The sequence below is a fragment of the Hemibagrus wyckioides genome, linkage group LG05 (genome assembly GCF_019097595.1).
Source record: "Hemibagrus wyckioides isolate EC202008001 linkage group LG05, SWU_Hwy_1.0, whole genome shotgun sequence".
NCBI classification, from domain to species: Eukaryota; Metazoa; Chordata; class Actinopteri; order Siluriformes; family Bagridae; genus Hemibagrus; species Hemibagrus wyckioides.
In genome coordinates, this window is record NC_080714.1 from 16,450,010 (window position 1) to 16,474,954 (window position 24,945).

A 24,945-nucleotide genomic window follows, 5' to 3' on the forward strand; every position below is an offset into this window, starting at 1 on the left:
AATATTACCATATAAAACACGTAGGAATGTACTAAGGATAACGTGATTGATAATTCATTTTTGAGTTGAAATATAACTGCATGCCAGATCAAAATAAAAAACAGACTGAACGGAGTAAATCCTCACACGTCTATGCAAAAGCGGCACTGCATTATTCAGAGCCGTTCTTTCGGAAGTAGTTTAGCAAAAACAATCGTGTTCAGCAAACACGCCAGGATGAATCAGTGAACACGAGCACACCATTCAGTTTAATCACTTTATTGTGGTAACTGCATGTCATTATTTCATTGTTCATAATTCAAAACTCCCTGTTGATGCATTCAAAAACAATACAATTATCTTCATACATATCAAGAGCAACGAATAAAAACCTGTACATCTGTACTATTAAGTGTCGTGTGGACTGCTATGTACACACCCTCAGGTAATAGTCAAAGTTCCTGCTGCACAACCCGCAGCTCGGGAACAGTGGCTACTTGTTCAGCTTCAAGTCAGGAGGAGGGAATCCGAGACCTGGTTAACAAATAAAATAAGAAAAGAAATCTGCCTACATCTTCTTCCTGTATAACTGAAGCAGAAGAAAGAAAACAAAGGAGAGGGCAGTAGTTGTGGAGGAATAATATTAATATATTTCTGGCTAGGTTTAAAAGTAATGACTGTGGTTTAGGATATAACCAGGAGCAGTGTGCTATATCAAGCATGCAAGTATTTTAGTCTAATCAAGCCTTTTACATCTTAGAGGTAGTGATGCACCGAAAAAAAATGTCCAGTCTGAGACCAGAATTTAGGACACATTGGACTGAACAAGTCAGATATAGATATATGTTTTTTTTTTCTTTAAAAAAATCCGTTTACTTTCTTAAACCATTGTAGGAACTGCTTTAAAGAATTCACCTTTTTATTTATGCTTTGGAATAAGTTCAAATAATTAACCCAAGCAGTACATGGTGATGAAATAACATCACTGATCATTTGCATAGCAGGTAGCATTTAAAAAAAAAATCCAGCACTGCAAAAAACACATGCAAATACAAATAAGTGTCCATCATTGGCATGTGCAGTACGGGTAGTGCTAGAAAACGGAACAGAGTGTGTGTGTGTGTCATGGTGCACGCAAATGATGTAAAACAGATACAGGGTTTCCAGACTGGATCCACTGAATTGAGTCCAAAAAAAAAATCCCCATGTGGGGGATCCAGCTTAATCTGGCAATTCACTACATGAATGTCAGTGGTGTATTATTAGATTCTTGACATTAGCTACAATAGTTTTTTTTTTTTGGTAAATAATCTGTTGTATTCAGTCTTAAAAGTGAGGATTTTTTTTTTCTTTCAGTCAAAAATTGTCAGCACCATTCATTTACAGGTGGTGGTGGAAATCTCGGTGCATCCCTACTTTGCGATGGTATGTTTGTAACCCCGAAAGCTCGTTTACACTGACAAATTTGTTTCTTACCATACAACCCATGATAGTGTGGTTACATCCTTATTTCAAGCCAGAAGCATTAATCATTGTAGCGTTTTTAAACCAGCTACACACGGCAAGCGGCGCGGCAGCAGTCATGCGCACATCAGGGCGCAATATATGTCTAATTTGGCTGCAAGCAGCATGCCACTGAAGCATGTACAAAAGCATGTACACTCCTGCAACGGTTTTCCAGTGTGTAAAAAACAAAACTAAACAAAAGTGTTGCAGAAATGTGCTGCTTTGCCGGCTGTGCCCTCTCCTTCAGTCATCTTTCTCCTAGCTGTCCAGCTGCTCCTGCTACTTCTCTAACTACTGTCTACAGAATATAGAGTCTAGTGGGCGAAAAGCAATGTTTTTTCATTTGTTCTGTACAATGGCTGATTCCTTAACAAGGCTAATGTAATAAATTCAAGTTGAAATTCAAAGCTGAACCTTAACTTTCACATTTTGACATTTTCGACTGTCGACACTTACAAAAAACATACAAGAACAAAGGCCTTATTCCTTTCTGCAAAGGGAACGAGGATGACATCGTTAATTAGCATTTCACTAGCGCAGTAGCACTGCCGAGTAGATTGACCTCAGAAGTTATAGTATCAAAACATGGCACCGTTTGTTAAATACAATGATTGGCTCATATTATGGCTCCTTCTTGTAAGACAACCTCAGGGTATTTTTTTGTTTTCAACCTACACTTGACCGTCTAAGGGGCTACTAGCTGTAAGTAAATCGATGGGTGGACGAGACGCCTTCGACGTGGTGATTATTGGGCATGCTGTTTATAACCGCATACTTATACACTGGCACTGTGGGTGACTATTTGCCTTAGTTTTTAAAGTGAAGGAGGGATCTAAAGCAAGGAGCCTGTTTAATTGTTTGTTACAAAAAATAAGCACTAGGGTCTGACCATGCTAAGATTTCTTTTCAAGGGGGTTCACTAAAAAGCATTGCACATTTCACCACGTTACATTAGGACAAAGTGTCAAAAGAGGGGGTCAGGACAACAAAAACAAATATTTCTATAGGGTGATGCTCGTAGAGTACATCTAACAGTCATGCAACTTTGAAATATTTTCAATAGGTTTCGAACATCATGTTACATCATGGAAGAAGATGGCACGTTTTGCCTGTTTTCCTGTGCCAGGGTATAATAAGTTATTGTAAACATAGCTTGAAGGATATTATAATCTGTGCTACATATAGTATTTCTGATATGTTTGTAGCTGATAAATCAGACTAGGGTTGATAATATTGTTCTGGTGTAAAGCCTATAAGTTTTCTGGGATTTGTCTTTATGTACAATAGTCTTGCTTTACAAGAAGCATATGCTACAGTACTGTCTCTCTGACGTGAAAAAAAGTTACCAAACGTCATCCCAATTCAATACAAACACGACGATGCAGTTTTGCCCTTTTTTTAGGAATCAAATACAAAGTGAACACTTAGGCTGGTTGAAGTCTCCATTAGATCAGTGAACTTAAATAGCTCATCAAACTTCACTTATACTCTTAGAATACATTTGGACTCCTTGGAAATGCTCATGACATGCTATTACATACAGCATGAATAACGTGACATATCCCGCATACGCATCTACCTGTGTTATAAATCTTAAATAAGAAATACTTGTCCTTTTTTTTTTTTTTTTTTTTAATCGACTTATTTGAATACTGCGGTGTAGTGAATTTTGTTGGGGGTGGGGGGGTGGGTGTAAAGTTACGGCGTGTATTCTGAAACAGGATACAGGGAGATGGCCTCTTATTGCTTAGACAGTCAGAGGTAAAGAGAGAGATGCATATAAGCTGGTGCTGCAGTACGTCTGACACTAGATGACCTCAGAAAGTCTTCCCTTATGTTCCATACCAGTCACATCCCAGCAAACTACCTGCGCTTCGATAGTACACAATATTCCCAATCTAGGCCTCAGTAGAAAAACGAAAAAAACGCCTCCGCCATTTTGATCAGTAAGTCTTACAAAATGCATAGAAGACCAGTATCAAAATGCCCTTTTTTTATCTCCTGAAACGAGGGATGGACGCGTGAAGCTAAGAGAGTGAGTGGCAGATGTGGCAACAGCAGTCTTGATGCAGACTGGAGGAGGGCTGAGCAAAGGGGATCTTATTGGCCTTCGGGTTGGTTTCTTTTTCTGTGATTCTGAAATGCGCTGGGGAATCTGGAACGGCTCTGAAACGCCGATTCTTAACACAACATGAGAAACATGAGAAACGAAAGCTCCGGGATCCTGAATTCAACACAGACGTCTAAAACAGAAGTCTAGTGTTTCACGTAAAGGAATATCACATGAGGCACTTGTAATGACTCGCTGACCGGTTGCAGAATGTGTGCAGTATTTTTTATATTTTTTTTTTCCTCTGTCTTGTGTACTGAGTCTTGCAAAGGTTTATAGTTCAAGAGGCAGAAGAATGCTTAATTGCACACTCTCTACTTTGCTACTTCATTTAATCTTTTTTTTTTTATCTGATAAATTTTTTTTATTATATTATATAGATTCTTCTTCTTTTTTTTTTTTTTTGGTAAACACCAGCTAAAGAAGCAGAAGGCACCTGGAGAAGTCTGAGATGGCTCGCTAGCCTCATAATAAAACAGTTCTTTCCCCGTCCTTTCCCCAGCACGGACAGCTAGATTGACACACTCGGTGGGGGAGAGGGTTACAGTCTGGTCACGGAAAAGCAAGCAGCTAATACAGATCTTAAATAAATCTTCCTCTTTTTTTTCGGTAATAGAATCTTAATGCATTCATAAGAAAATAAAAATATCAAAATTAAAAAAAAAATGTCAAAATGACATAAGATTTAAAAAAAAAGAAAAAAGAACTTGTACATGCTATGAACATTATGAATACATACACGCATATGGATTTGCCTTGCAGTGTAGCAACCAATCAGAACCATCCCATGATGGCAGCATGCTCTCTCCTTTTGTTTCACTGGCCTTTAGGTGATGGTCATTTCAGTTCGCCTGGACCGCAGACACGGGCGCTGGTTGCAATTTAAGCGGCTCGTCTTAAAAATGTGAACGCAGATGCTGTTTGTTTTTTTGAGATGGAGGAGGGCTGGTGGGATGACGGTGGTGTGCTGGTCTCCAAATGACATGCGTGTGTGTGTGTCTGTGTGTGTATGAGAGAGAGAGAGTTCAGAGAGAGTAAGCTTTTCAGAACCACAGGCCTCCTGAATGCTGGCTCAACCTGTTACCTTCTAAGACCTGAGAGAGTTTATAGGGACTGGGGACTAGCCATGGGCCCGGGGTAAGGTTTGGGGAAGTGGAGATCTCCTGGGGGTTGCTGAGGTCTCTGGGGTCAAGGGGCCAGTGCGCCCCTGCGAACGAGATGCTAGCTGCAGACACACTGACTTCCGAAATGCTGAGTGCAGAGTCAGCGTCAGAAAGATTGCCTTCGTCATCCAAAGACATGAGGAAGGAGAAGGGTGCTTTCTGTGTGACCCCAGTGACCTCTTCTGTGCCCTCAGAGACATCATTGTTGTTGTTTTCTATATTTCCTTGCTTTTTTCCCTCCTTCTTTTCATCTTTCCTCCGCCTCCCTCTTGAATCTGACCGCTCCCTTTCCTCTTCCTGTTCTCTCTCTTCTATCTCTTGAGTTCCAGTTTTCACTCTGCTCCTCCTGCCTCCAGAACTCCTCCTCTTCTCCTTCTCCCTCTCCCTCCTCTCTGTTCGCTGCATGTCCTCTTCCACCCCCTCTGTACTTCTTGGAGACTTTTTGGTTGTACTCTGCCTTGGTTTCTCTCTCTCTCTCTTCCTCCCTGAGTGGGAGCTCGCTGTGTTGCTAACCAAGTCGCCCAAAGCCCGCTCAATCTCAGGAGTGCCTCTCCTCTCCTCCTCTGCTCCTCCTCGGCTGCTGCCTCCTTTCTTCCGCCCCTTTCGTCTCTCTTCCTCTTTGTCCACGCCTTTCTCAATGCTCCTCGGCAGGGAGAAAGCCACTCCACACTCACCCGGTTCCTCAGAGCGGAAGGAGGAGGGGGAGGCTGCTCCACCTTCATGGCCTGAGAGAGATAGAGAGGTGTATTTGATAAGACACACTCAGTTACCCATATGAGAGCTCATGCTATAACAAACTGGCATAGTAGACTGGAATGAATGTGAGGTGAACAGACAAATGAGTAAAAAGAAATGCTATGAATTGAACTGTCAAACTGGATTAACCTCCTTTAACTTTAACTCGTTGCTGTTAACTCGTTATACTCGTTGCTGTTACACTGCAGTATTTCACAGTTTATGCCACATTATTCCCCATGGGCTTGAAAAAATGGCATTTTGTTCCAATGTATACAAACTATATAGAGGAATGACAATAAAAACCCACTTGAAATGAAGGTACAGTATTCGAACCCTGTATATGCAGATTGCACTTTCACTGGACTAACATTAACTTCATTAGAAAGCAATGATGGATTTAAGTAAAAACAACCCAAATCTGTCTACTGTTAAGTGAGTGGTGTCAAGGAGTGTACAGAATGGACAAGATGAAGGTGACAGGTCATCTCTAGCAGTCACTTATAGACAATAAGCAGGGAGAAAATGAAAAGAAAGCCAAAAACCCCGGTGTGAAACTAAGGGAACCTAAAAAAAAAAACAAACAGGCAAAGCTAATAGGAACAGCTACCAACCGTGTGTTTTCTGTCCGGCCGATGACATAGAAGCAAGGCTCGCCCTGTTTGGAGTTGGTCATGCAGAGCGATAAGCTGGAAAGCTCCACTGAGGGATAGAGAGAGAAAGAAAAAGAGGGAGAGAGAAAGGGGAGGGGGGATGACAGCCGCATGGAAGACCGATAGAAAAAAATAAGGGGGGGAAAAACAGACAAGACAAAGAAGAAAAAACCCAAAGCATAGTTAGGAAAAGGTGAACAGAAAGTTGCCCATCGTGCTGGAAGTGAACAGAGAGATTCCCTCCACACAAGCTAAGACCAAAAGAAGAGTACTGAAATACCAAGGGCAATGCCTACATGTCCCTTTCTCCTTACCGTAGTCTGGTACATATCCATTTCCTCTCTTCAGGACCAGGTGGATGCGGTGTCCTCCTTTGCGGATCTGTTCCACGGCTTGGCTATGCGTCATGCCTGCTGTGCTGTCCCCGTTAATCTCCACCAGCTGATCACTCACCTAAAACAATAAGACAGGCCTTACTGAACAATTTACTGAGCAAATTAGAGAGCAAACGCCACCTACCAAGAAGGTAACCCATGCTATACTGTGCTGAATTATACTGGGAGAATTTACTGTAATTAGAAGTGTTCCAGGTTGTGTTAAGGATGAGGTATATAATGATGCGTACAGTACGTGTCATGTGTGTGCATGTATACCTGTATTTTTTGGCTGCGAGATGCTGGTCCTCCTTCCATCAGCCCCAACACATACAATCCCATGTTGTACTCACTGCCCCCTCTCAAACTGAAGCCAAAACCAGTCGGGCCTCTCTCCAGATCCACACTGTAATAGCGAGGGTCCTGCTGAAAGAAATGGGGAGAGAGTGAGAGAGCGAGAGAGAGTTGGAAAGAAAATGTGAACAAGATAACAGTGTTTTTTTTTTTTAAATTCCATTCCAGATACTGCCCTCATTGCTGTTATAATAACCTCCTCTCCTCTAATCGTCCATTAGATATATTTTAGTGTGGCTGTGGGGATTTGCTCATTCAGTGACAAGAGCATTAGTGAGGTCAGACACTGATGCCAGGTGTAGATTGCCTGGGGTGTAATCTACGTTCCAGCTCCCAACGGTTTTCAGTGGGGTTGAGGTCAGTGCTCTGTGCCGGACCCTTGACTCTAACCATTCTTTATGGGCCTCTCTTAGTGAACAGTGACATTGTCATTCCGGAAGAGGTTCAGGTCTCTAAGTCCCAGTGAGAGGAAATTGTAATGACACAGAATATAACATTTTGGGGGAAGACTCCTATATAGGTGTGATGTTCAGGTGTTTACAAACTTTTGTCCATAATTGTGCATGGAGTCAAAACAGCATTCTATATTAACATAACTTATTAACCCCCTTTTGCTGCCAAAACACAACAAACTGTCATGCACTGTGTATTCTGACACCTTTCTATCAGAACCAGCATTAACTTCTTCAGCAATTTGAGCAACAGTAGCTCGTCTGTTGGATCGGATCACAAGGGCCAGCCTTTGCTCCCACCTGTGCATCAGTGAGCCTTGGCCTCCCATGACCCTGTCGCCGGTTCACCACTGTTTCTCCCTTGGACCACTTTTGATAGATACTGACCACTGCAGACCGGGAACACCCCACAAGAGCTGCAGTTTTGGAGATGCTCTGATCCAGTCGTCCAGCCATCACAATTTGGCCCTTTGTCAAACTCACTCAAATCCTTACGCTTGCCCATTTTTCCTGCTTCTAACACATCAACTTTGAGGACAAAATGTTCACTTGCTTCCCTCCCACTAACAGGTGCCATGATGAGGAGATAATCAATGTTATTCACTTCACCTCTCAGTGCTCATAATGTTATGCCTGATCGATGTATTCCACCATGATTAATGCCAATAATTAAATGCCAAAAGAAAATGATTCGATACACACCCTGTGCTCAGGTATAAACTAGTATATTCTGTTGGGGTCAAACTAACCCATTTTATATATTTTACCAAAGCTAATATAAAAGCAAACAGGAATTAGCAAAACAGCTTCACTACAACAAGGTAGTTGCAATCTTCAGCAGTCGTTCTAGATATCTGCTGTCCGAGACAGGAGGCAGATGCAAGCGTAGGGTCTATTTATTAAAGAAAATACAAATACCACAAACAAAAATAGCAACAAGAATCCTGTCATGGAAACAAACAAAAGCAAAAACAAGGGCATGAGCAATGGGATACAAAACATACAGGATATTTGGCACAATAAAGGTGATACATGATAAAAGCTTGACACTAAACACAGAAAGAGGAACTTTAACAGTGTTACTAAATAATGAAACACAAAACATGTGAGTAATCAGTGAGGCATGTGACCAGGTCATGTAATTTGCTGGGGGTTGGCGTTAGGTGTAGTTGATTATACTGACGAGATATCTGCATGTTATAAAAGGCAGGCCTCTTGTTAATTAATCTGTCATATATAGCCTCTAACCCCAATATGTGTTCTAAAATCTAAAAAATGTGATTACAGTTTTTTTTCCCTCTCTGGTCTCTGAGAAATAATGGTTGCTAGGTAGCTCGCTGACTGAAATGACATTCACCCACTGTTATGAAAGAATTTATTTATGATACCATGGTTTATATTAAGCTCATATGAAAGTCACCTTTTGTCTGGTTATGTGCCCTTTTCTTAACTTGCTTTCTGCATCAAAGTCTGTGTACTCTGTCAGGTTGGAGGCATCTAAGAGAGAAAGAAAAAGAGAAATGTCACAAGAAAAAAAAAATCCATTAACAAATGACGCACTGGTGCCCTCTGGAGGACACACTGTTCTACAAAAAGCTGCCCTGAGTCATAGAAATGATAAAAAAGGTAAACTGGAGTACAAATATTAGCTGTAACAGGGCAAACTTTGCCACTGAGAAACCATTAGTTGTTGTTCAGGGTTTCTCTTCTGTTCTTTTTGGGACAAGATGACCCATTTTAAAGTTCAAATTCGACACAAAGCACAGCGGGAAGAACTGTTTCCAGACACAGGAGGTACTCTATAATTTCCCTAATGAACATGTTTAAATATATTTTTCACCAATTGGGTTGTTTTTCCCTGAAAGCCACAATGGAATGCAAATATTAAAAAGAACAGACTTTTTGTAAATACAGAAAGCGATTCTAATCCCACTCTTTGTGTATCTACTTCAAAATAAATCAAGCTTAAACTTCCACCAAACAAAGATAAGCTGTTAAACCGATAAGTTCGCTGCTAATCAGAAGAGACCCTGTTTCCGAGAGCACTGTACAGTATTGATCGAGTATCGAACTGGACAAGAAGTATAAGCATACTGTTGTTGGCACGTGGGATGATGGTGAGGCGGAGTGTGTTTCCTGCTCGCCGCAGGATCTGCGCCAGGTCTCTATGAGGCAGTGTGAGCACAGAGCGGCCCTCCACTGCCTCCAGATGATCACCCTGCTGGATCTGACCGCTGCGTGCTGCTGGACTGCCCCTCCGCACGGTCACAAACCTGTGAGAGAACAGTGACGATGCTGGGGAGAGACAGAGAGAGAGAGAGAGAGAGAATCCTTAATTAGTGTTCATGCGTCAAACTGCTCAGTATATATACCTTGACTTCCATGAAATGCCACTTTTAACATGCTTTTAAAGGAAACTGTAATCAGTGGGAATTCTAAAAGCCCTTTAAATAAGAGATAAACTGACAAAAAGTCATTGACCTCATGCTATTAAACATTTAACAGAATTTTGTGTTGTTTTCTTTTTAGAGCATCTGTAAATGTATTATTGCACTTTAACAAATCTGCAATAAATACACACGCACACACACACACATTACATACCCCAACCAGGCATAACATTATGACCTCCTGCCCAATATTGTGTTGGTCCCCCTTTTGCTGCCAAAAGACAACAAATTGTGCTGCACTGTGTATTCTGTCACCTTTCTATCAGAACCAGCATTAACTTCTTCAGCAATTCAGATCAACAGTAGCTCATCTGTTGGATCGCATCACACGGGCCAGCCTTCACTCCCTTCATTGACGTGCATCAGTGAGCCTTGGCCGCCCATGACCCTGTCGCCGGTTCACCACTGTTCCTTCCTTGGGCCTCTTTTGATAGATACTGACCACTGCAGACCGGGAACACCCCACAAGAGCTGCAGTTTAGGAGATGCTCTCTGATCCAGTCGTCTAGCCATCACAATTTGGTCCTTGTCAAACTCACTGAAATCCTTACGCTTGGCCATTTTTCCTGCTTCTAACAACTTTGAGGACAAAATGTTCACTAACAGGTGCCATGATGAGGAGATATACAGTGTTATTCACGTATTCCAGTCATGTATTCCACCATGATGACTGCCAATAATTAAATGGCAAAAGAAAATTCTTCAATACAAACCTGTGCTCAGGTATAAACTAGTATATTCTGTTGGGGTCAAACTAACCCATTTTTTTATTTTTACCAGTGAGTGCTAAAAAAGGTTAATATAATAACTAATTTTTGCACTATGAAACGTTATATACACATAAACTTGTATTGTTAGTACAAGGGTTCAGTTTATTTTAGCCTGAGTGTAACAAGCTCAAACAAAAAGTTGACATTGTCTGCACTCTTGACCTGGCTCAGTGGGACATGCACCACTAATCAGAGTCTGGAACATAAGGGTTAAAGGATCTGCAGTCTGCTTCTTTCCTTCTATGAGGACATGCATACATAATCAATATTCGGCAAGGGTGGTCCAAAATACTTTCATCAACCACCAAAGAGGCCACACACAGTGACAGCACCGCTAATAATTGATGAAAGATTTAATAATAGAATGCAGGCTGCGTGTCTGATAATGTCATGAAGTGAAGCTTGAACCGGAACACAACACAACTGGATATTTAACTTCTTCAGACACAAATTTATTATGGATGATGTGCATAAAGAGTCTGTTGTCCTGTAGGTTGTATTTTTGCCAAATTTGTAAGTTGGTGTCACTGCAGTGAGAATGTGAAGGTGGTGAGAACTTGATCCGAATAAGCCATTCAATCCTCCTTTTGAGAAGGAACAAGTGATAGGTGTGATAGTGTATACACCTGTCTGAAATACAGTATTTCAGACAGGTGTTGGCACAATGCAGTGTATCGTTCAATCAGTTCTCACTTTTCCTGTTTGAGTCCAACAAATGCAAGCTGCCAGTGAAAAGCTGTATGAAAATAAAATAGAAACACAAGCATTCCCACAAACAAACATTAACAACTCTGTTTAGTCTGAAGACATACAGAAGGAGCCCAAAAGTCCAGTACAAAGAAATGTCCCCAAATTTAAAGCACCCAAATTTAGTAATTTTAATGAGTTAGTAATCACCCAAATGTTAATGAGTTAGTAATTTAAAATTGTTTTTTTTGATATATTTATCAGTTCTTGGTTATAGACTCAGACTTTCAGACACCAGTGTGCATGTACATATCATTAAATCCATTTTAAAACAAGACCCTAAATAACAAATCCAGCAAGTAATCATATCCCCGGATTCAAAACGGCAATTATTTAACTAAAGTTAACTCCTGAAGTTTAAGCTCCTGTGCTCCCGGGGCTACAAAATCTACATATGACCTCCAGTTAAGTTTCTCTTGCACTATAAAGTCACCCGATTACGAATTGAACTCAAATACTTGCAATCACACTACTCCCTTTAAATAACCAGGACTCTCATTGCTCCAGCGCTGTGTATGTAACCATAACCTGATTCCATACTGCTGATTTGGTCAGGTTTAGTTTACACCTTCTTGCTGTTCGTCTGACTATGTGTCTGGCTTACATTTTTGAGTATTGTCTAGCAGTTCTGGTTTTGCTAAAAGCAAAGTGTCAGACAAACCAAACACCTCCACTTGAGTCTGTCTGTCTGCTTCATATGTTTTGCAACATGGTCCATTGGTCACAGTATCCCCTTTATAAACCTAGAGTGCTTTGATTTAGCCTAGTCTCAGTATCACAACCCAAGAATCTTTTGGACTGAATAAGAAATAACAGACTGGTCCCCTTACTGAGAACTGCTAGTGTCCTACAACAATCAATTCATTTAGGTACCACACCTCTATAGAGTCTAGAAAATATCCAAGAAATGACAATCCCAGGATGGAATGCATCCCACCTCCACTGCCCCATAGCATTCTGATCACGAATCTCTCTGCCCACTACACAAAGCCATGGAACAATATATCGCTCTGGCTTTTAGTAAGGCTACAGCACCTTGCTGCATCTGTAAGGTTCGTCTTTATACACAAGATGTAAGGGAGCCTTTGTCTCTGCATAGATTATTGAGGCCTGAACCAAAATACAGTACCTAAAGAGAGACCGATACTCTCTCTGCCTTCCAGGCCATTCTTAATGATGTACTCAGGGATGAACATGAACTCCCTAAAAATATTCATATTCTATGTTAATGTGATTTAAATTTACCCATGCTCCCTAGCCCATTACATCCACTATCTAAAAAGCATCATGACTAATGCCCTTCAACGAAGAGCTATGCTCTCTCTAATCTTTGTCCTGACCTGCTAACCTTCATTGCCACTAATCACTCAAAGGTTACAAAGAACCAGCAACACACTTTGATAGTTAAAACTGACACCTTGGTTACCACAAGCACAAAACTGCAAGGGTCCAAATCCCAAGAAGCGGATCATTATAGAATATAAGAATATGACCAAACAGCGAGGACTCAAACAAATATAATGATTTTCTTTCACTGCTGCCATCTGCAAAAAAACTCAGGTACTTATTTTGTCCCAGTGCTCTCACACACACACAATTTATACTGTTCATTACTTACTGCACTACCTCTACCTGTCATCCGCTGCTAAAGTTATATTTATGTTTATTCTATTTGCACTACCTCAACCGCTGCTGTGTATTTTTGCACAATATTTTTGCACAATACTTTTCTTTTACATCATTTCACTTTATCTATTTTATTTCACTTACATTCCAGTACACGTTCTTTTATTTCTTTTCAGCGCTAAGTGTCCTGTGTACTTTTGTGTTGTCTTTATTGTATTTATTGTCTTTTTGCACTGTCTTGTCTATGCTCTGTTTGCACCTAGCTGCACACTGTGCACTTTACGTGGCTAAGACAAACTTCTGTCCTAGCTCTGTGGTGTTGTTTGTTGTTTTGTGTTGAACTTGTTGTTGTATGTTTATGTAGCACCAGGTCCTGGAGAAACGTTGTTTCATTTCACTATGTACTGCGCCAGCTGTATGTGGTTGAAATGACAATAAAAGCTTCTTGAATCTTGAATCTTGAATACATCTTGAATCTCATGTGGCATATGTTGTATCCCATAACCAGCAGAATGAGTCCCGGCTGCAAGGCTGAATGATTAATTGATTTGGTTTGATTGACCTGCTTGTGCATAGACAATTCCTGCCTGCAGCCAAGTGAGGCCAAGAGAGACCACAACCTTCAACTGATTTAATTAGGAATCAGTGCTATTTGAAATTTTAGCAAAGAAGTTTTTGCACAAATGGCATGTTACCCTGTCTACAGTGGTCAGTGCATGGGACTAAAAGAGATGAAAGTATGACAACAATTTTCCTATGTTTAAATTAAATGTATGTAACCCAGTAAAAAATATTGATATTGCTCTAACTAACATGTTAAGCAGTTCACGTGGTTCACACAAGAGCTGGCTGTTGAACACAAGAATAAATGTCCAAATTTAAATGCACAATAACAATAATGTGGACAGTGTTTTTACATATGCTGTACGCACTACGTTAACCGACACAACACAACACAACAGCAATACAGGACAGTTTGTGTTATGTGGCTTCTCAGCAGATATAACTAAGTAGTATTACATCACTAAAGACCTTTAGTTTAAGCATAATAATTAGTGCTTCATAGCACTAGACAATATCACTGATTTCACAGTGTGGTATTTATTGATACGGATTATTATTTTAGAAGTGGAATTTTGGAAGTGGAAAATGTTAATTTTATTTTTAATTATCAGACACATCAATTGTTGTGCCTCTGATTTCTAACAGCAAAAGCTCATGTTCAGATTTATTATTTATTTATTATACCATCACCTGCAATATACCGTGAGAATTGCCCCAAATTCCAAAATGCTATAACATAACTTATTGCTTACAGTAAGCTAGATCACAGCCTTTTCAATCATTCGTGTTGAACAGCTCCAAACAATACTCAAACTGCAGGCATGCTTATGCTCCAGAGAAGTCCATGCATGCTGCCAATAAATAGCATGACGTTAAAGAAAGGCATGCTCTACAGAAGAAACACATCTCTCCCAAATAAAAAATACAAGCACAGATGGGTGCCTTACTTTATTACAGCTATAGAGCATTACGTTAACAAAAATAGCCCTAGTCGGATTTAACTATCTATTTTGGGAAGTAATAAATTGAAACTCATTAAATGTAAGCACTTGCATGCTAGGACTGGACACTATGTAAAAAATCCCACGTATAAAAAGCCATCTGTCTTTGTTCTATTATACATTGCATATATGCAACCTAATGAAACTGCCAGATGGTGATCATTTCATGGACTAAAACATAGTAGTGTTACATGACACCTACTAACTCCTGCTGAAGAAGCAGCTACATCTCCTTATTTGTGATTGCAAAGATATAAGAAATAGCGTGTTTATTTAGGTATTGACAATCAGAGGCTTGTCATGACATAAGAAAGAGCTTGATCATTTAAAAAAGTTGGGAAAGTCGCATGCTTCTATCTACACTCTGACCAAAATCTACATTATTCATCATGCTGTCTATTATTGATAATATTCATATATTATTTATGTTAAATTCCTATGTTGAGTTCATTATTCATTAAGGGCTTGTACAGTACCACTCAAAGGTTTGGCTTACTTTGAATGAGGTGTACAGATTTACATTCATTATTACAAACAGCCAAAAATGCATTTAAAACTAATAATATGGAAATAATTTTTGAGGAGTTAGCTCAAAGACGATATTTATTGGTTGTGATTGTGGTGGGCCACATCAAAAAGCCTTTTTAGGAACACATAAAGTTCAGCAATCTAGTTACACCGATCAGCCATAACATTATGAGCACTGAGAGGTGAAGTGAATAAGACTGATTATCTCCTCATCATGGCACCTGTTAGTGGGTGGGATATATTATGCAGCAAGTGAACATTTTGTCCTCAAAGTTGATGTGTTAGAAGCAGGAAAAATGGGCAAGCGTAAGGATTTGAGTGAGTTTGACAAGGACCAAATTGTGATGGCTAGACGACTGGATCAGAGCATTTCCAAAACTGTAGCTCTTGTGGGTTGTTCCCGGTCTGCAGTGGTCAGTATCTATCAAAACTGGTCCAAGGAAGGAACAGTGGAGAACCGGTGACAGGGTTATGGGTGACCAAGGCTCACTGATGCACGTGGGGAGTGAAGGCTGGCCCGTTTTAGAGAAGCGTGAAATGCAGCTTGCTAGCTATTTCACAAAGTACCTAAAAACCACATCACTGCCCTTTATTGTAACAGTAGCTAGTTTACCTTTAAGTAATCTAAATCAAGCATAGCAGTTATTCAGCTCTATACTACATATAACATTTCCGTCTCTAGCTCAATCAGGCACAGAAGTATGACCGGATGTAAGATGGACAAATTGAGGAGGCAATAATTAGAGTATCGAAAAGAACCCATTGTCTAAAATTAGCCTGTCCCAGCTTGTACCGAGCTGTGCAGCTTTATAAAGCACTGCTCCCTTTACCCCAAAAGACATCTACCGAGGTATTACAGTTACAGGTCTGAGATTTAGGTCAGAGACCTTGCTATGGTGTAAAGTGGAAGGAGTATTTGTACATATGTGGAGTTGTGTTTCAGCCTTCTTTTTACAAGATGGGTGTCGCTGGTGCATGGTACAAGAAAAACCTCTTTACTTTTGGGTAGGCAATGTGCCAAATCTCCTTTATTTTACAACCAGTAAAATTTTCTCACCAGTTTACCATAAGAAACGAATACTTTTCATAAAATATTCTTAAACACTACGATCTTCTAGGACTCCTAATAAGCACACCCACATGCTCCAGCTCAAACAAAAGTTCAAACAAACTTCCGAAGCCTAAAATATCAGCAAAACTAAACAATCAGAAACTCCTGCAGATCTGAGAAACAATAGAGTGAAATTTCAAAGCTTTTCCGCAACAGTGTTCTGATGTTTTTCCTGGCATTTCCTCAAACAGCCTTAAAATTTGTTGCATGTCTACAGTGAAGATTTTTTATTATTATTCGGGGCATTCAACCTGTTTATGTGCCTGGAGGCTTGGCTAGGTTTCCTCTGACGGAGCTGACAGAGTCTAACCGTGTAGAAGTGTGTTGTAGCATAGCTTTACACGTGCTACAAAAGTTCCAGAGTTATCAGTTTGTGCCTGTGTGTGTGCTGGAGACAAGTTACACAAGTACAGTGAAGAAGTGTTTCCTCATGGTGGCATTTAAAGCAGAATGAACATTATGCTGTTGTCTGACATGGATAATGAACAGTGATTGATGTAGACCCACATACGCAGGTATAAACTGCAGAACCTGCAATATGGGAATATCGATGTAGTGCATCCTTTATGTGTTAATATTCTTCCAGTGATGGCATGCACTTATATGTTCTGAGGCATGCACTTATACGGGCTGAGACTTACATTTAATGTTTTTCAGTGTGTATTGATAGGTGATTGGAAGGTTGTGAGTTCGAATTCCAGGTCCACCAAGCTGCCACTGCTGGGCTCCGGAGCAAGGCCCTGAAGCCACAATTGCTCAGTTGTATAAAAATTATATAATCTGTAAGTCACTCTGGATAAGGGCGTCTGCCAAATGCCAGAAATGTGAATGTAAATGAAAGGGAGATGTGTGTGTGTAAATGTGTATGTTTGAGTATGCGTTCCCCTGTACTGTTTGCATTATACCAGATCTGTAATGTACATTCTTGGGTCTTCACTGATAATAGATAGTCACTATAAATCCCCATAAGTTCATCCTCTGTTCTGAGGCCATGTCTGTGTAATGCAGATCCGGTGGTCAAATGCTCAAATTGTAATGAGTGACTACAGAGCCACAGGGCATTTAAATGCACAGGGGATGGTCTTCCTTGTCTGTGTGTCTATTTATTTGCATTAAAGTGTAGTCAGTGATTCTGTAAACTCAGGTAAACTCAGAATATCACACCTTTTAAATAGATGTTCTAAATCTAAACCACTGCTTCTTGGGCTAGAATGTCTGAATGCTTGTGAAAGAGAAGTAGAATTAGATGTTGGTGGGCCACAATTTTCAATCATATAAATATTATATATCTTATATATATATATAAATCTTTTTCTGAAGACCCCAACACTGTAATTGATTTAATTATTGGACAATATAACAAACTATAAGACAATAATTTTGCTTTTCAAAGATGGTAAATATATTTAGCATGATAACATCTCAAGCTTCACTGCAAACACAACAAATAAAGCTACAGAATATTAGAGTATATTACAGAAGCAACTGAATAACACAATTATTCAAGAGGATACCTGTCTGTGTAACCTAATTATTCAGTCTAGTTTAGGTCTAGTAGTGCTCTCTCTCTCTCTCTTTCTCTCTCTCTCTCTCCCACACACACACACACACATTCTCTCTCTTTCTTTCTTTCCCCTGGGGAAACAGAGGCAGAAAACTTAATTATCTGAATAATATTTCACCAAATGCAACAATTCCACTTCCAAGTACAGAGCCTAAGACATGAAATACTACACGTCTCTGACCTGTGAACATCTGACTCATCTGATTCTTGTGTATGAAGATATACAGCAACTGTTCTGCCCATTACACTAAGGTGAATAGAGTACTCCCCTGCTTATGCAATGTCAGGTAGAGCCAAATTAGATGTTCTTTTCATGGGTTCTGTTCATGGGAACATTCTCTTTAAATGAGATCATGAGCACATGAGCACGCACATGATAAGTTGTTCAAACTTCTATCTTGTACTGTATGTATTACATGAAACTCTCATCTCTTGAAAAATGTGTGGATACTGTAATTTAAGACATGAAAAAGAGCTCGAGAATTGTTCACTGTGAAAACTCTGTGAACCATTAGTGGTGAACCCATTCTTAAACATCATAAATCAATCCATTTAAAGTTAACGTGACTGCTAAAATGTCTAATGGATCATAAGACTCTTACCTTTTTCTGTTAATGATTCACCTTTCGAAACACACACGAGACATACAAGCTTGTACGCTGCCAAGTTTTACATGAAGCCTGGTCAAGAGGTAACTATTAAAGTGACCTACGCGTGAAACTCTGGCCGGCTGTTTTCGAGAAATTCTGGAATCAGCATGGTTTAATGAAAGAGCTTAAATCCCTCTCTAATGCAGAGGCAAAGAATTAGGCCATTCATGACTATAAGAGGCAGCTGGAAATATTTCAGGTATTCAGTTCTGGTTCAGCAAAGCTGCACAATTAGAGTTGGGCTGAAATCAAAGGGACACGGATCACTGTAACAATGGTGGTGGCTCACAACTTGTACAGCACAATGCTTTCTCTCTCTCTCTCTCTCTACACACACACACACACACACACACACACAACAAGCAAATCTATGTTGTGTGCACATCCTGAAAGTTCCCATGCCAACATGTATGCACAGCATGTTGAATCAGGAGCAACGAACAAACGAGCAAAAGTACAAGAAAACACAGAGTAAAGATTTGTCAGAAAAATCTATAAATCTATAGTTCTATATAAAATGCATCTATAAAAACCTAGTCAGAAAATGATGAATTCATTAGTGGAGTATTTACGTTTGGAGTCCTTGACAGATTTCATAGCAGACTGCAGTCGCTCCAACATGGTGTTTTGATGAGATGATTAAAGAGTTCAAATCCAAAGAGTCCTAACCACTCAGGTTTAAAGCTACCTAAAGTTCAAGAAGGAGAATGCAGAATGAAACGTCTAGGGCTATTTCTTTTCGGACAGAGACAGAGGCGGTACACACTCCTGCACTGTGCGAGTGCAACTGAGAGATGGGGAATGGGTAAAAGTGTGCAAACTGTGTGGAGGGGGGAGAAAGGAGGGAGGGAGTGAAAGAGCGAGAGAGAGAGAGAGAGAGAGAGAGAGAGAGAGAGACGAGGGGTGGGAGGAACAGAGGTAGACAGCAGGGAGAGGCACAGTTTGGGGTATTTATGTGTTTGGTTTAAAAAGGAGAGCGAGATTTAACAATAAGCAGGCTTGTCCAGAAAAGATGGACTTAAAGAGAAAAGCAATGATACAGTGAAGTGTGTGTTTGTATATCTGTCTATGTATGTACGAGTGTGTGGTGAAGGGAGAGAGATCGAGCGTGACAGAATGCAGAAAACAGGTACAGTAATGTGACAGCACGCTAAGTAAAATAAAATGATATATGAGGATATAGGAGTGATACAGTAATGCAGCCATGCCTCTTACCGCATATCTGCTTTCACATCTGTCATAATATCAGAGCGTTCTGCCCATCTGGCACAAAAATAATGACCTAATCAAGATAAATTGCTATTGCCTATAATGCGGGTAAATTCCTAAAGGAGATGCCAATTCATCTATGCAATTTTATTACTATTTGTAATAAAATAGACAGCTGCTTTTAACTACATTGATTGAGGCAGAATCTAATCTTATATATAATGTGGCAGCAGAACGATATATAAAATCATGCAGATACAGGTCAAGAGCTTCAGTTAATGTTCACATCAAACATTACTAACGTGGCATGGATGCTGGTGCCAGACGGGCGGGATTGAGAAATTTAGAAAGTGCTGATCTCCGGGGACTTCCACTGTCTCTAGAGTTTAAACAGAATGGTGCACAAAACGAAAAAACAGGTATGTAGGTGGAAACACCTTGTCGATAAGAGATGTCAGAAGAAAATGACCAGTGAATTTGTGCCCAGATTCCTGTTCTTGGCTGGCAGGAAGAAGTGGTTGTGTGGTCTTCTGCTGTTGCTGCCCATCCACATCAAGGTTTAGTGTGTTCTGAGCTGCTTTTCTGCTCTCCATTGTTGCAAAGAGTTATTACTTTACTTATTATAGAATTTCTCCTCTGATCTTTCTCACCACAAGGTGTTTTAGCCTTTGCACACAGGATGTTTTTTTCCACACCATTCTGTGTAAACTCTAGAGAGTGTTGCTGTGTGAGAATCCTAGGAGATCAACAGTTTCTAAAATACTCAACCAGCCTACCTGGTACCATGGTAACAACCATGCCAGAGATCACACCTTTTTCCAATTCAGATGTGTGATGTGAACATGATACAACTGTACTGACACACACACACAGATCAGCAGGTGAGAATTAAATGCCACTCTTGAAGGCCCTACAGTTGCAGTGAGCTCTGAACCCAGAACCTTTTGTACAGCAAAGTAACAAATTAAACACATAATTCCTCTGCAACATACACAGCACATATCTTGGAGCACCACCCTGCATAACCTTCATAACAACTTCACCTTTTCCAGGAATGAGGTCAAACCAAATGTTGTCAAAAACCCCAGAGATATGCTGATGCCTCCTCATGATGGTGCACTTTATTAAATCATTGCGAAACATGACCTCAGCTTGCACAACATGGTAAAACGCTCAAGGATTCCTCTACGTCCTCCCTTCACATGCATAAGCTTCAAATCAGAATGAATCATGATTAGTTCCCTAATTAAGCTATTTCGGTGCATGCATATAGCACTAATTTATGAATCATAACACTCGCAGGTTTGGAAAAAAATAATAAATAATAAGCTGTGTTTTATTAAAAACAAAAGAATGTAAAAGGAGTGGATTTACTGTTTGTTTGGCTTGTTGGTTTCTCCTGTACTGCATGAGTGAAATAAAGCAGGATTAGGGTGGTGCTGCACTAAACTGGTACAACTTCAAACAAGACTATTTTCTCACTGGCTTGTCTAGATTTCTATTCAAAATATGTTAGGCTAATCTATCCAGCAAATTCCTTTGTGATTGCTATTTGGAGTTCTGATAAAAGATTTAGAGGATGAACATGAACAAAACGTATTAAGCTTAAAACAAATGAATCAAAGTGTTCTTGGAATTTTAGCACCTACGAGAACTTCTATAACCCATAACACAGATATAGATGTAATCAGTTATTAGAAATCATTCTGATTTTTCAATTCCAATTCATGCATTTATCCATTTTCTGTTCCACTTATCCTACAGGGTTGTGGTGAGTCTATTTTAGGGGACTCATGGGAACAACTTGAGGGATACCCCGTATGTGGTTCCACCCCATGACAGTGTAAAATCGCACACATTTTAGACATGACAGCTTCTATTAAAACACACAACACATGCCTGGATAGGGTGCCATCACAGTGAAGCTGAAAAACACACACTTATGCAAATTCACACTTTCACTATATGTGAAATCTTGTACTTGTATTGCCTTGTTTTGCCATTGGCTTTTGTATTGTGTAAAAATCACTGCTATACTGCCACATTAACTCCCAGCAAGCAGTGTAAAACAGAAACATGATCCATGAAGCTGGAAGTGAATATGAGTCAGTAATAAAAGCCGGCAGCACTTACAGCCATTTGTCATGTCCTGTGTGGCGATGACAAAGCCAAAACCCTCTCCAGGCCTTCTCCTCAGCTCCACTTCCAAAGATTTGCTAGGCACTGCTCCTCTCCCTTCGGGCTGCATTTTGGACACGGCTCCTAGAGCATTAGAGGAGGGCAGACGGGGACCCTGGACGGCCATGTCCTCAACCCCCATCCAGTCCCGTGGCTCCATGGTCAGCGTAACAGGCACAGAGTCCAGAAAGCTGGTGCTCTGGACCAAAGGAGGGAGCTCGCTGGAGGGCGACTGGGGAGATAGGGTGCTTTGGCTGTTTGTGGGGCCATCTGAGGATGGAGACATCAAATCTGGAGGGCCCTGTGGTGGAGGAACACTGTTGTACGAGTTTGGGGTGACAGGAGAAGGGATGTTTCCTATAGAAGAGTACAGATGAGAACATGAAATGCTAATTAGCGATTTGATTATGCTAGCAAAAGTTCTGTTAGAACAGTCCCTGCACCTACCTACATTCTGTATTTAGCCTGCCTACATATGGTAATATATGTATATAAGCTATGTATCTGGATTGTTTTATGCCATGATTCAAACAAGCATTCACACCCACAGTCAAACGTATAATGTACAATCAACTCATTGCAGTTCACCACCAATTTCCTGTGATGGTCTTCTTTGGCCGTTGTTTTGAAAAAGAAAACGGAAAAGAAAAAGAATAAGATTTAGCATTTCGTTTTCAATTTCCTTAAACACTCCAACTTCAGTCACTGGGGGTTTTGTTTGTCAGATGTGGTTTGGAGAGAGAGAGATGAAGGCTTGTTAATTGTATAATATCCAGATAAAAGGCATGTCAGACCTTCTGAAGAGGTTTGGGTAATAAGACTAAAATCAGATTTGAATGCCTTTCAGGCAGATTCATACCTGCATTTTTATTTGAATAAGATATAATCCTGAGGCACAAAACAAATCTAGTCATATATAAATGCACAAAACAACTCTATTCATGCATACGCTGGACTGGACAGGTAAGTGTGCCACACACTCTTTAAGTGCATAACAATGTGCACCAATAGTGTAAATAAATAAAAATAAACTGATTATTTAACAGCATGCACGTTTATTCAGAAAGAGCATTAAATGAGTGCTATTATAAGGTCAATATTTCCTACTTTTGTTCTTGTCTCTCTTCCCTTTATGTTGTATTATATTATAAAGAATACAATCCATGTAATATCACTTTTAAAGATAACATGAGTAAGTGTAGCAATTTAACATATGTGTAGAATATGTACACTATACAGTACAAAATATTCTATATTATAAGACATATTGCATGCTTACCTCCTCTGTAAACCAGTAAGACCACCTCACCCTGTCTAGTATGCTCCTGCAGCACTCTCTGTACCTGTGGATGTAAACAAACAAACAAATAAATAAAATAATTGTCCACCTCAGTATTATATATGAAGGCATGTGTATGGTGATGCAATGACAATAAAAATGTACTGTAATTGAACACGTGGCTCAAGTTACCTGTGCGAAGCTGAGGCTCTGTACATCAGCGCCATTGATCTTAATGATGGCATCGCCCGGCTGCAGGGACGGGCACTGGCGCCGGTCCCACACCCGTTTGATCAGCGCCAACTGCCCGCCCTGCCCGCCTGCTGTCACGCTGAAGCCCATGCCCCCTCCCTCGCTTCTCCCCAGGGCCACAGGCACAAGCTCACCTCCTGTGCCAGCCCCAGGCGATCCCAGGTTGCCTGGGGCAGGCCGAGGGGGGTTGCTGGCCGGGCAGCCATTGAAGCCACAGGGTGGTAGCTCAGTTGGGGGCACAATTGGGCGTTGGGCACTGGGGGCACCCGGTGGCGCTGGTGCACCTCCTACCTCGGGCTGCGGCAGAGGCAGGGCACCACTGGACAGATCACTCTCGGAAGACTTGGAGTTCTGGTGAGCCAGAGATGGGGCAGGAAGGGTATTGTTGTTGTAGCTGCGGATGAGTGAGGCTCTGGTCAAGTGAGGGAAGAGAGGAGACACAAAGACAAAGAATAAAGATACACAACGTATACATTTGAACAACACTAAACAGCTAAATCTAAACCCTGGTTTTACTGACATGCTGGGCAGGTTAGCTACTGTGACGCTGGGAATTGGGAATTACAGTAGATAGAGACTCCAAGAATAATGCTAGCAAGAAAATATGTTACAAACAACACTCATTGGCCACTTTAATAAGAAAACCAGTACACCTGCTCATCCTTGCAGTTATCCAATCAGCCAAGCAGTTATCCAATCAATTGGCAGCAGCTCAATTAATAAATTCATGCAGACTCAAGCAAAAACATTAACACAAACATTATTCACAGCTAAGATTCACATTAAACATCAGAACGGAGCAAAACATGCTCTCAGTTACTTGGACTGTGGCATAGTTTTTGTGTCAGACAGGATGAATTGAGTATTTCAGAAAACTCTTATATCCTGGAATCGCACACAGCAGCCTCTAGAGATAAATGTATCGAAAAATATGTTCTGCCGGTGGACATGCTTTGTTGATGAGAGAGGTCGGCGAAGAGTGCCCAGACTTGTTTAAGCTGAGAGGAACTCTAGAGTAAACCAAATCACCGCTCTTTACAATTATGGTGAGGAAAAATAAAGCATTTCAGAACGCACAACTTTGTGTCTGATGGGCTACAGCAGAAGACCACATGAGGTTCCACTCCTGCCTGTGCTCAAATGGAATCTGAGGCTTTATTGACACATGCCTGCTGAATCTTGACAGTAGACGAATGGATTGCACTGTATCAAATTCCTGTTTTTGCCTGACAGGATTGGAAACTGATGTGGTCTTCTGAAGTTTTAGAAGGGTCTGCCTCAATGCGGTATATTTTAAGATGGTTTTCTGTAAACGAATCTTATTTGAGCTAGCATGCACTAAAACACTTTAAGTTCAGCTAGAAATAGGTACAAAATGCATAGAAGCAGCTAGACACTGGATCACAGCCAAGAACAGTAGCAGTAGTTTTACAACCATGAGCAAGAAACTATGAACACTATTAGCAAATTGTACTGCACATGTTTATAAGGTATATAATATATTGGATGTATGTGCCTCCTACTCAGGGCCTGGAAGACCTCACAAGAGTTTTGCTTTCCCTAGAACTGTGTTCTTAACTGATTGCTGAGAATGATATTTTTATTCCTGGAAAATGTCAGAAAAAGTCTTCTTGCTTAGGTTCCAGAGCCCAAGCAGACACCAAGAAATAAAAATGGTCCTGACTTCCAA

General features: G+C 40.5%; 1 protein-coding gene across 2 annotated transcripts in view; it reads right to left on the reverse strand.

Moving 5' to 3' along the window:
• Positions 1-242: 242 nt before the first annotated feature.
• Positions 243-24,945, reverse strand: part of magixa (MAGI family member, X-linked a) — a 63,686-nt gene continuing 38,983 nt past the window's right edge. Inside the window, exons 10-17 of one of the 2 annotated variants that reach the window (XM_058389208.1) lie at positions 23,196-23,667; positions 23,004-23,067; positions 21,680-22,081; positions 9,421-9,621; positions 8,747-8,823; positions 6,800-6,943; positions 6,461-6,599; positions 243-5,483 (exon numbers count right to left, since the gene is read on the reverse strand). In XM_058389208.1, the coding sequence (XP_058245191.1) occupies positions 4,639-5,483; positions 6,461-6,599; positions 6,800-6,943; positions 8,747-8,823; positions 9,421-9,621; positions 21,680-22,081; positions 23,004-23,067; positions 23,196-23,667 (2,344 nt within the window). In that variant the 3' untranslated portion in view covers positions 243-4,638. Of the gene's footprint in view, positions 5,484-6,460; positions 6,600-6,799; positions 6,947-8,746; positions 8,824-9,420; positions 9,622-21,679; positions 22,082-23,003; positions 23,068-23,195; positions 23,668-24,945 lie in introns of both variants that reach the window. The other variant, XM_058389207.1, reaches the window with a different exon arrangement.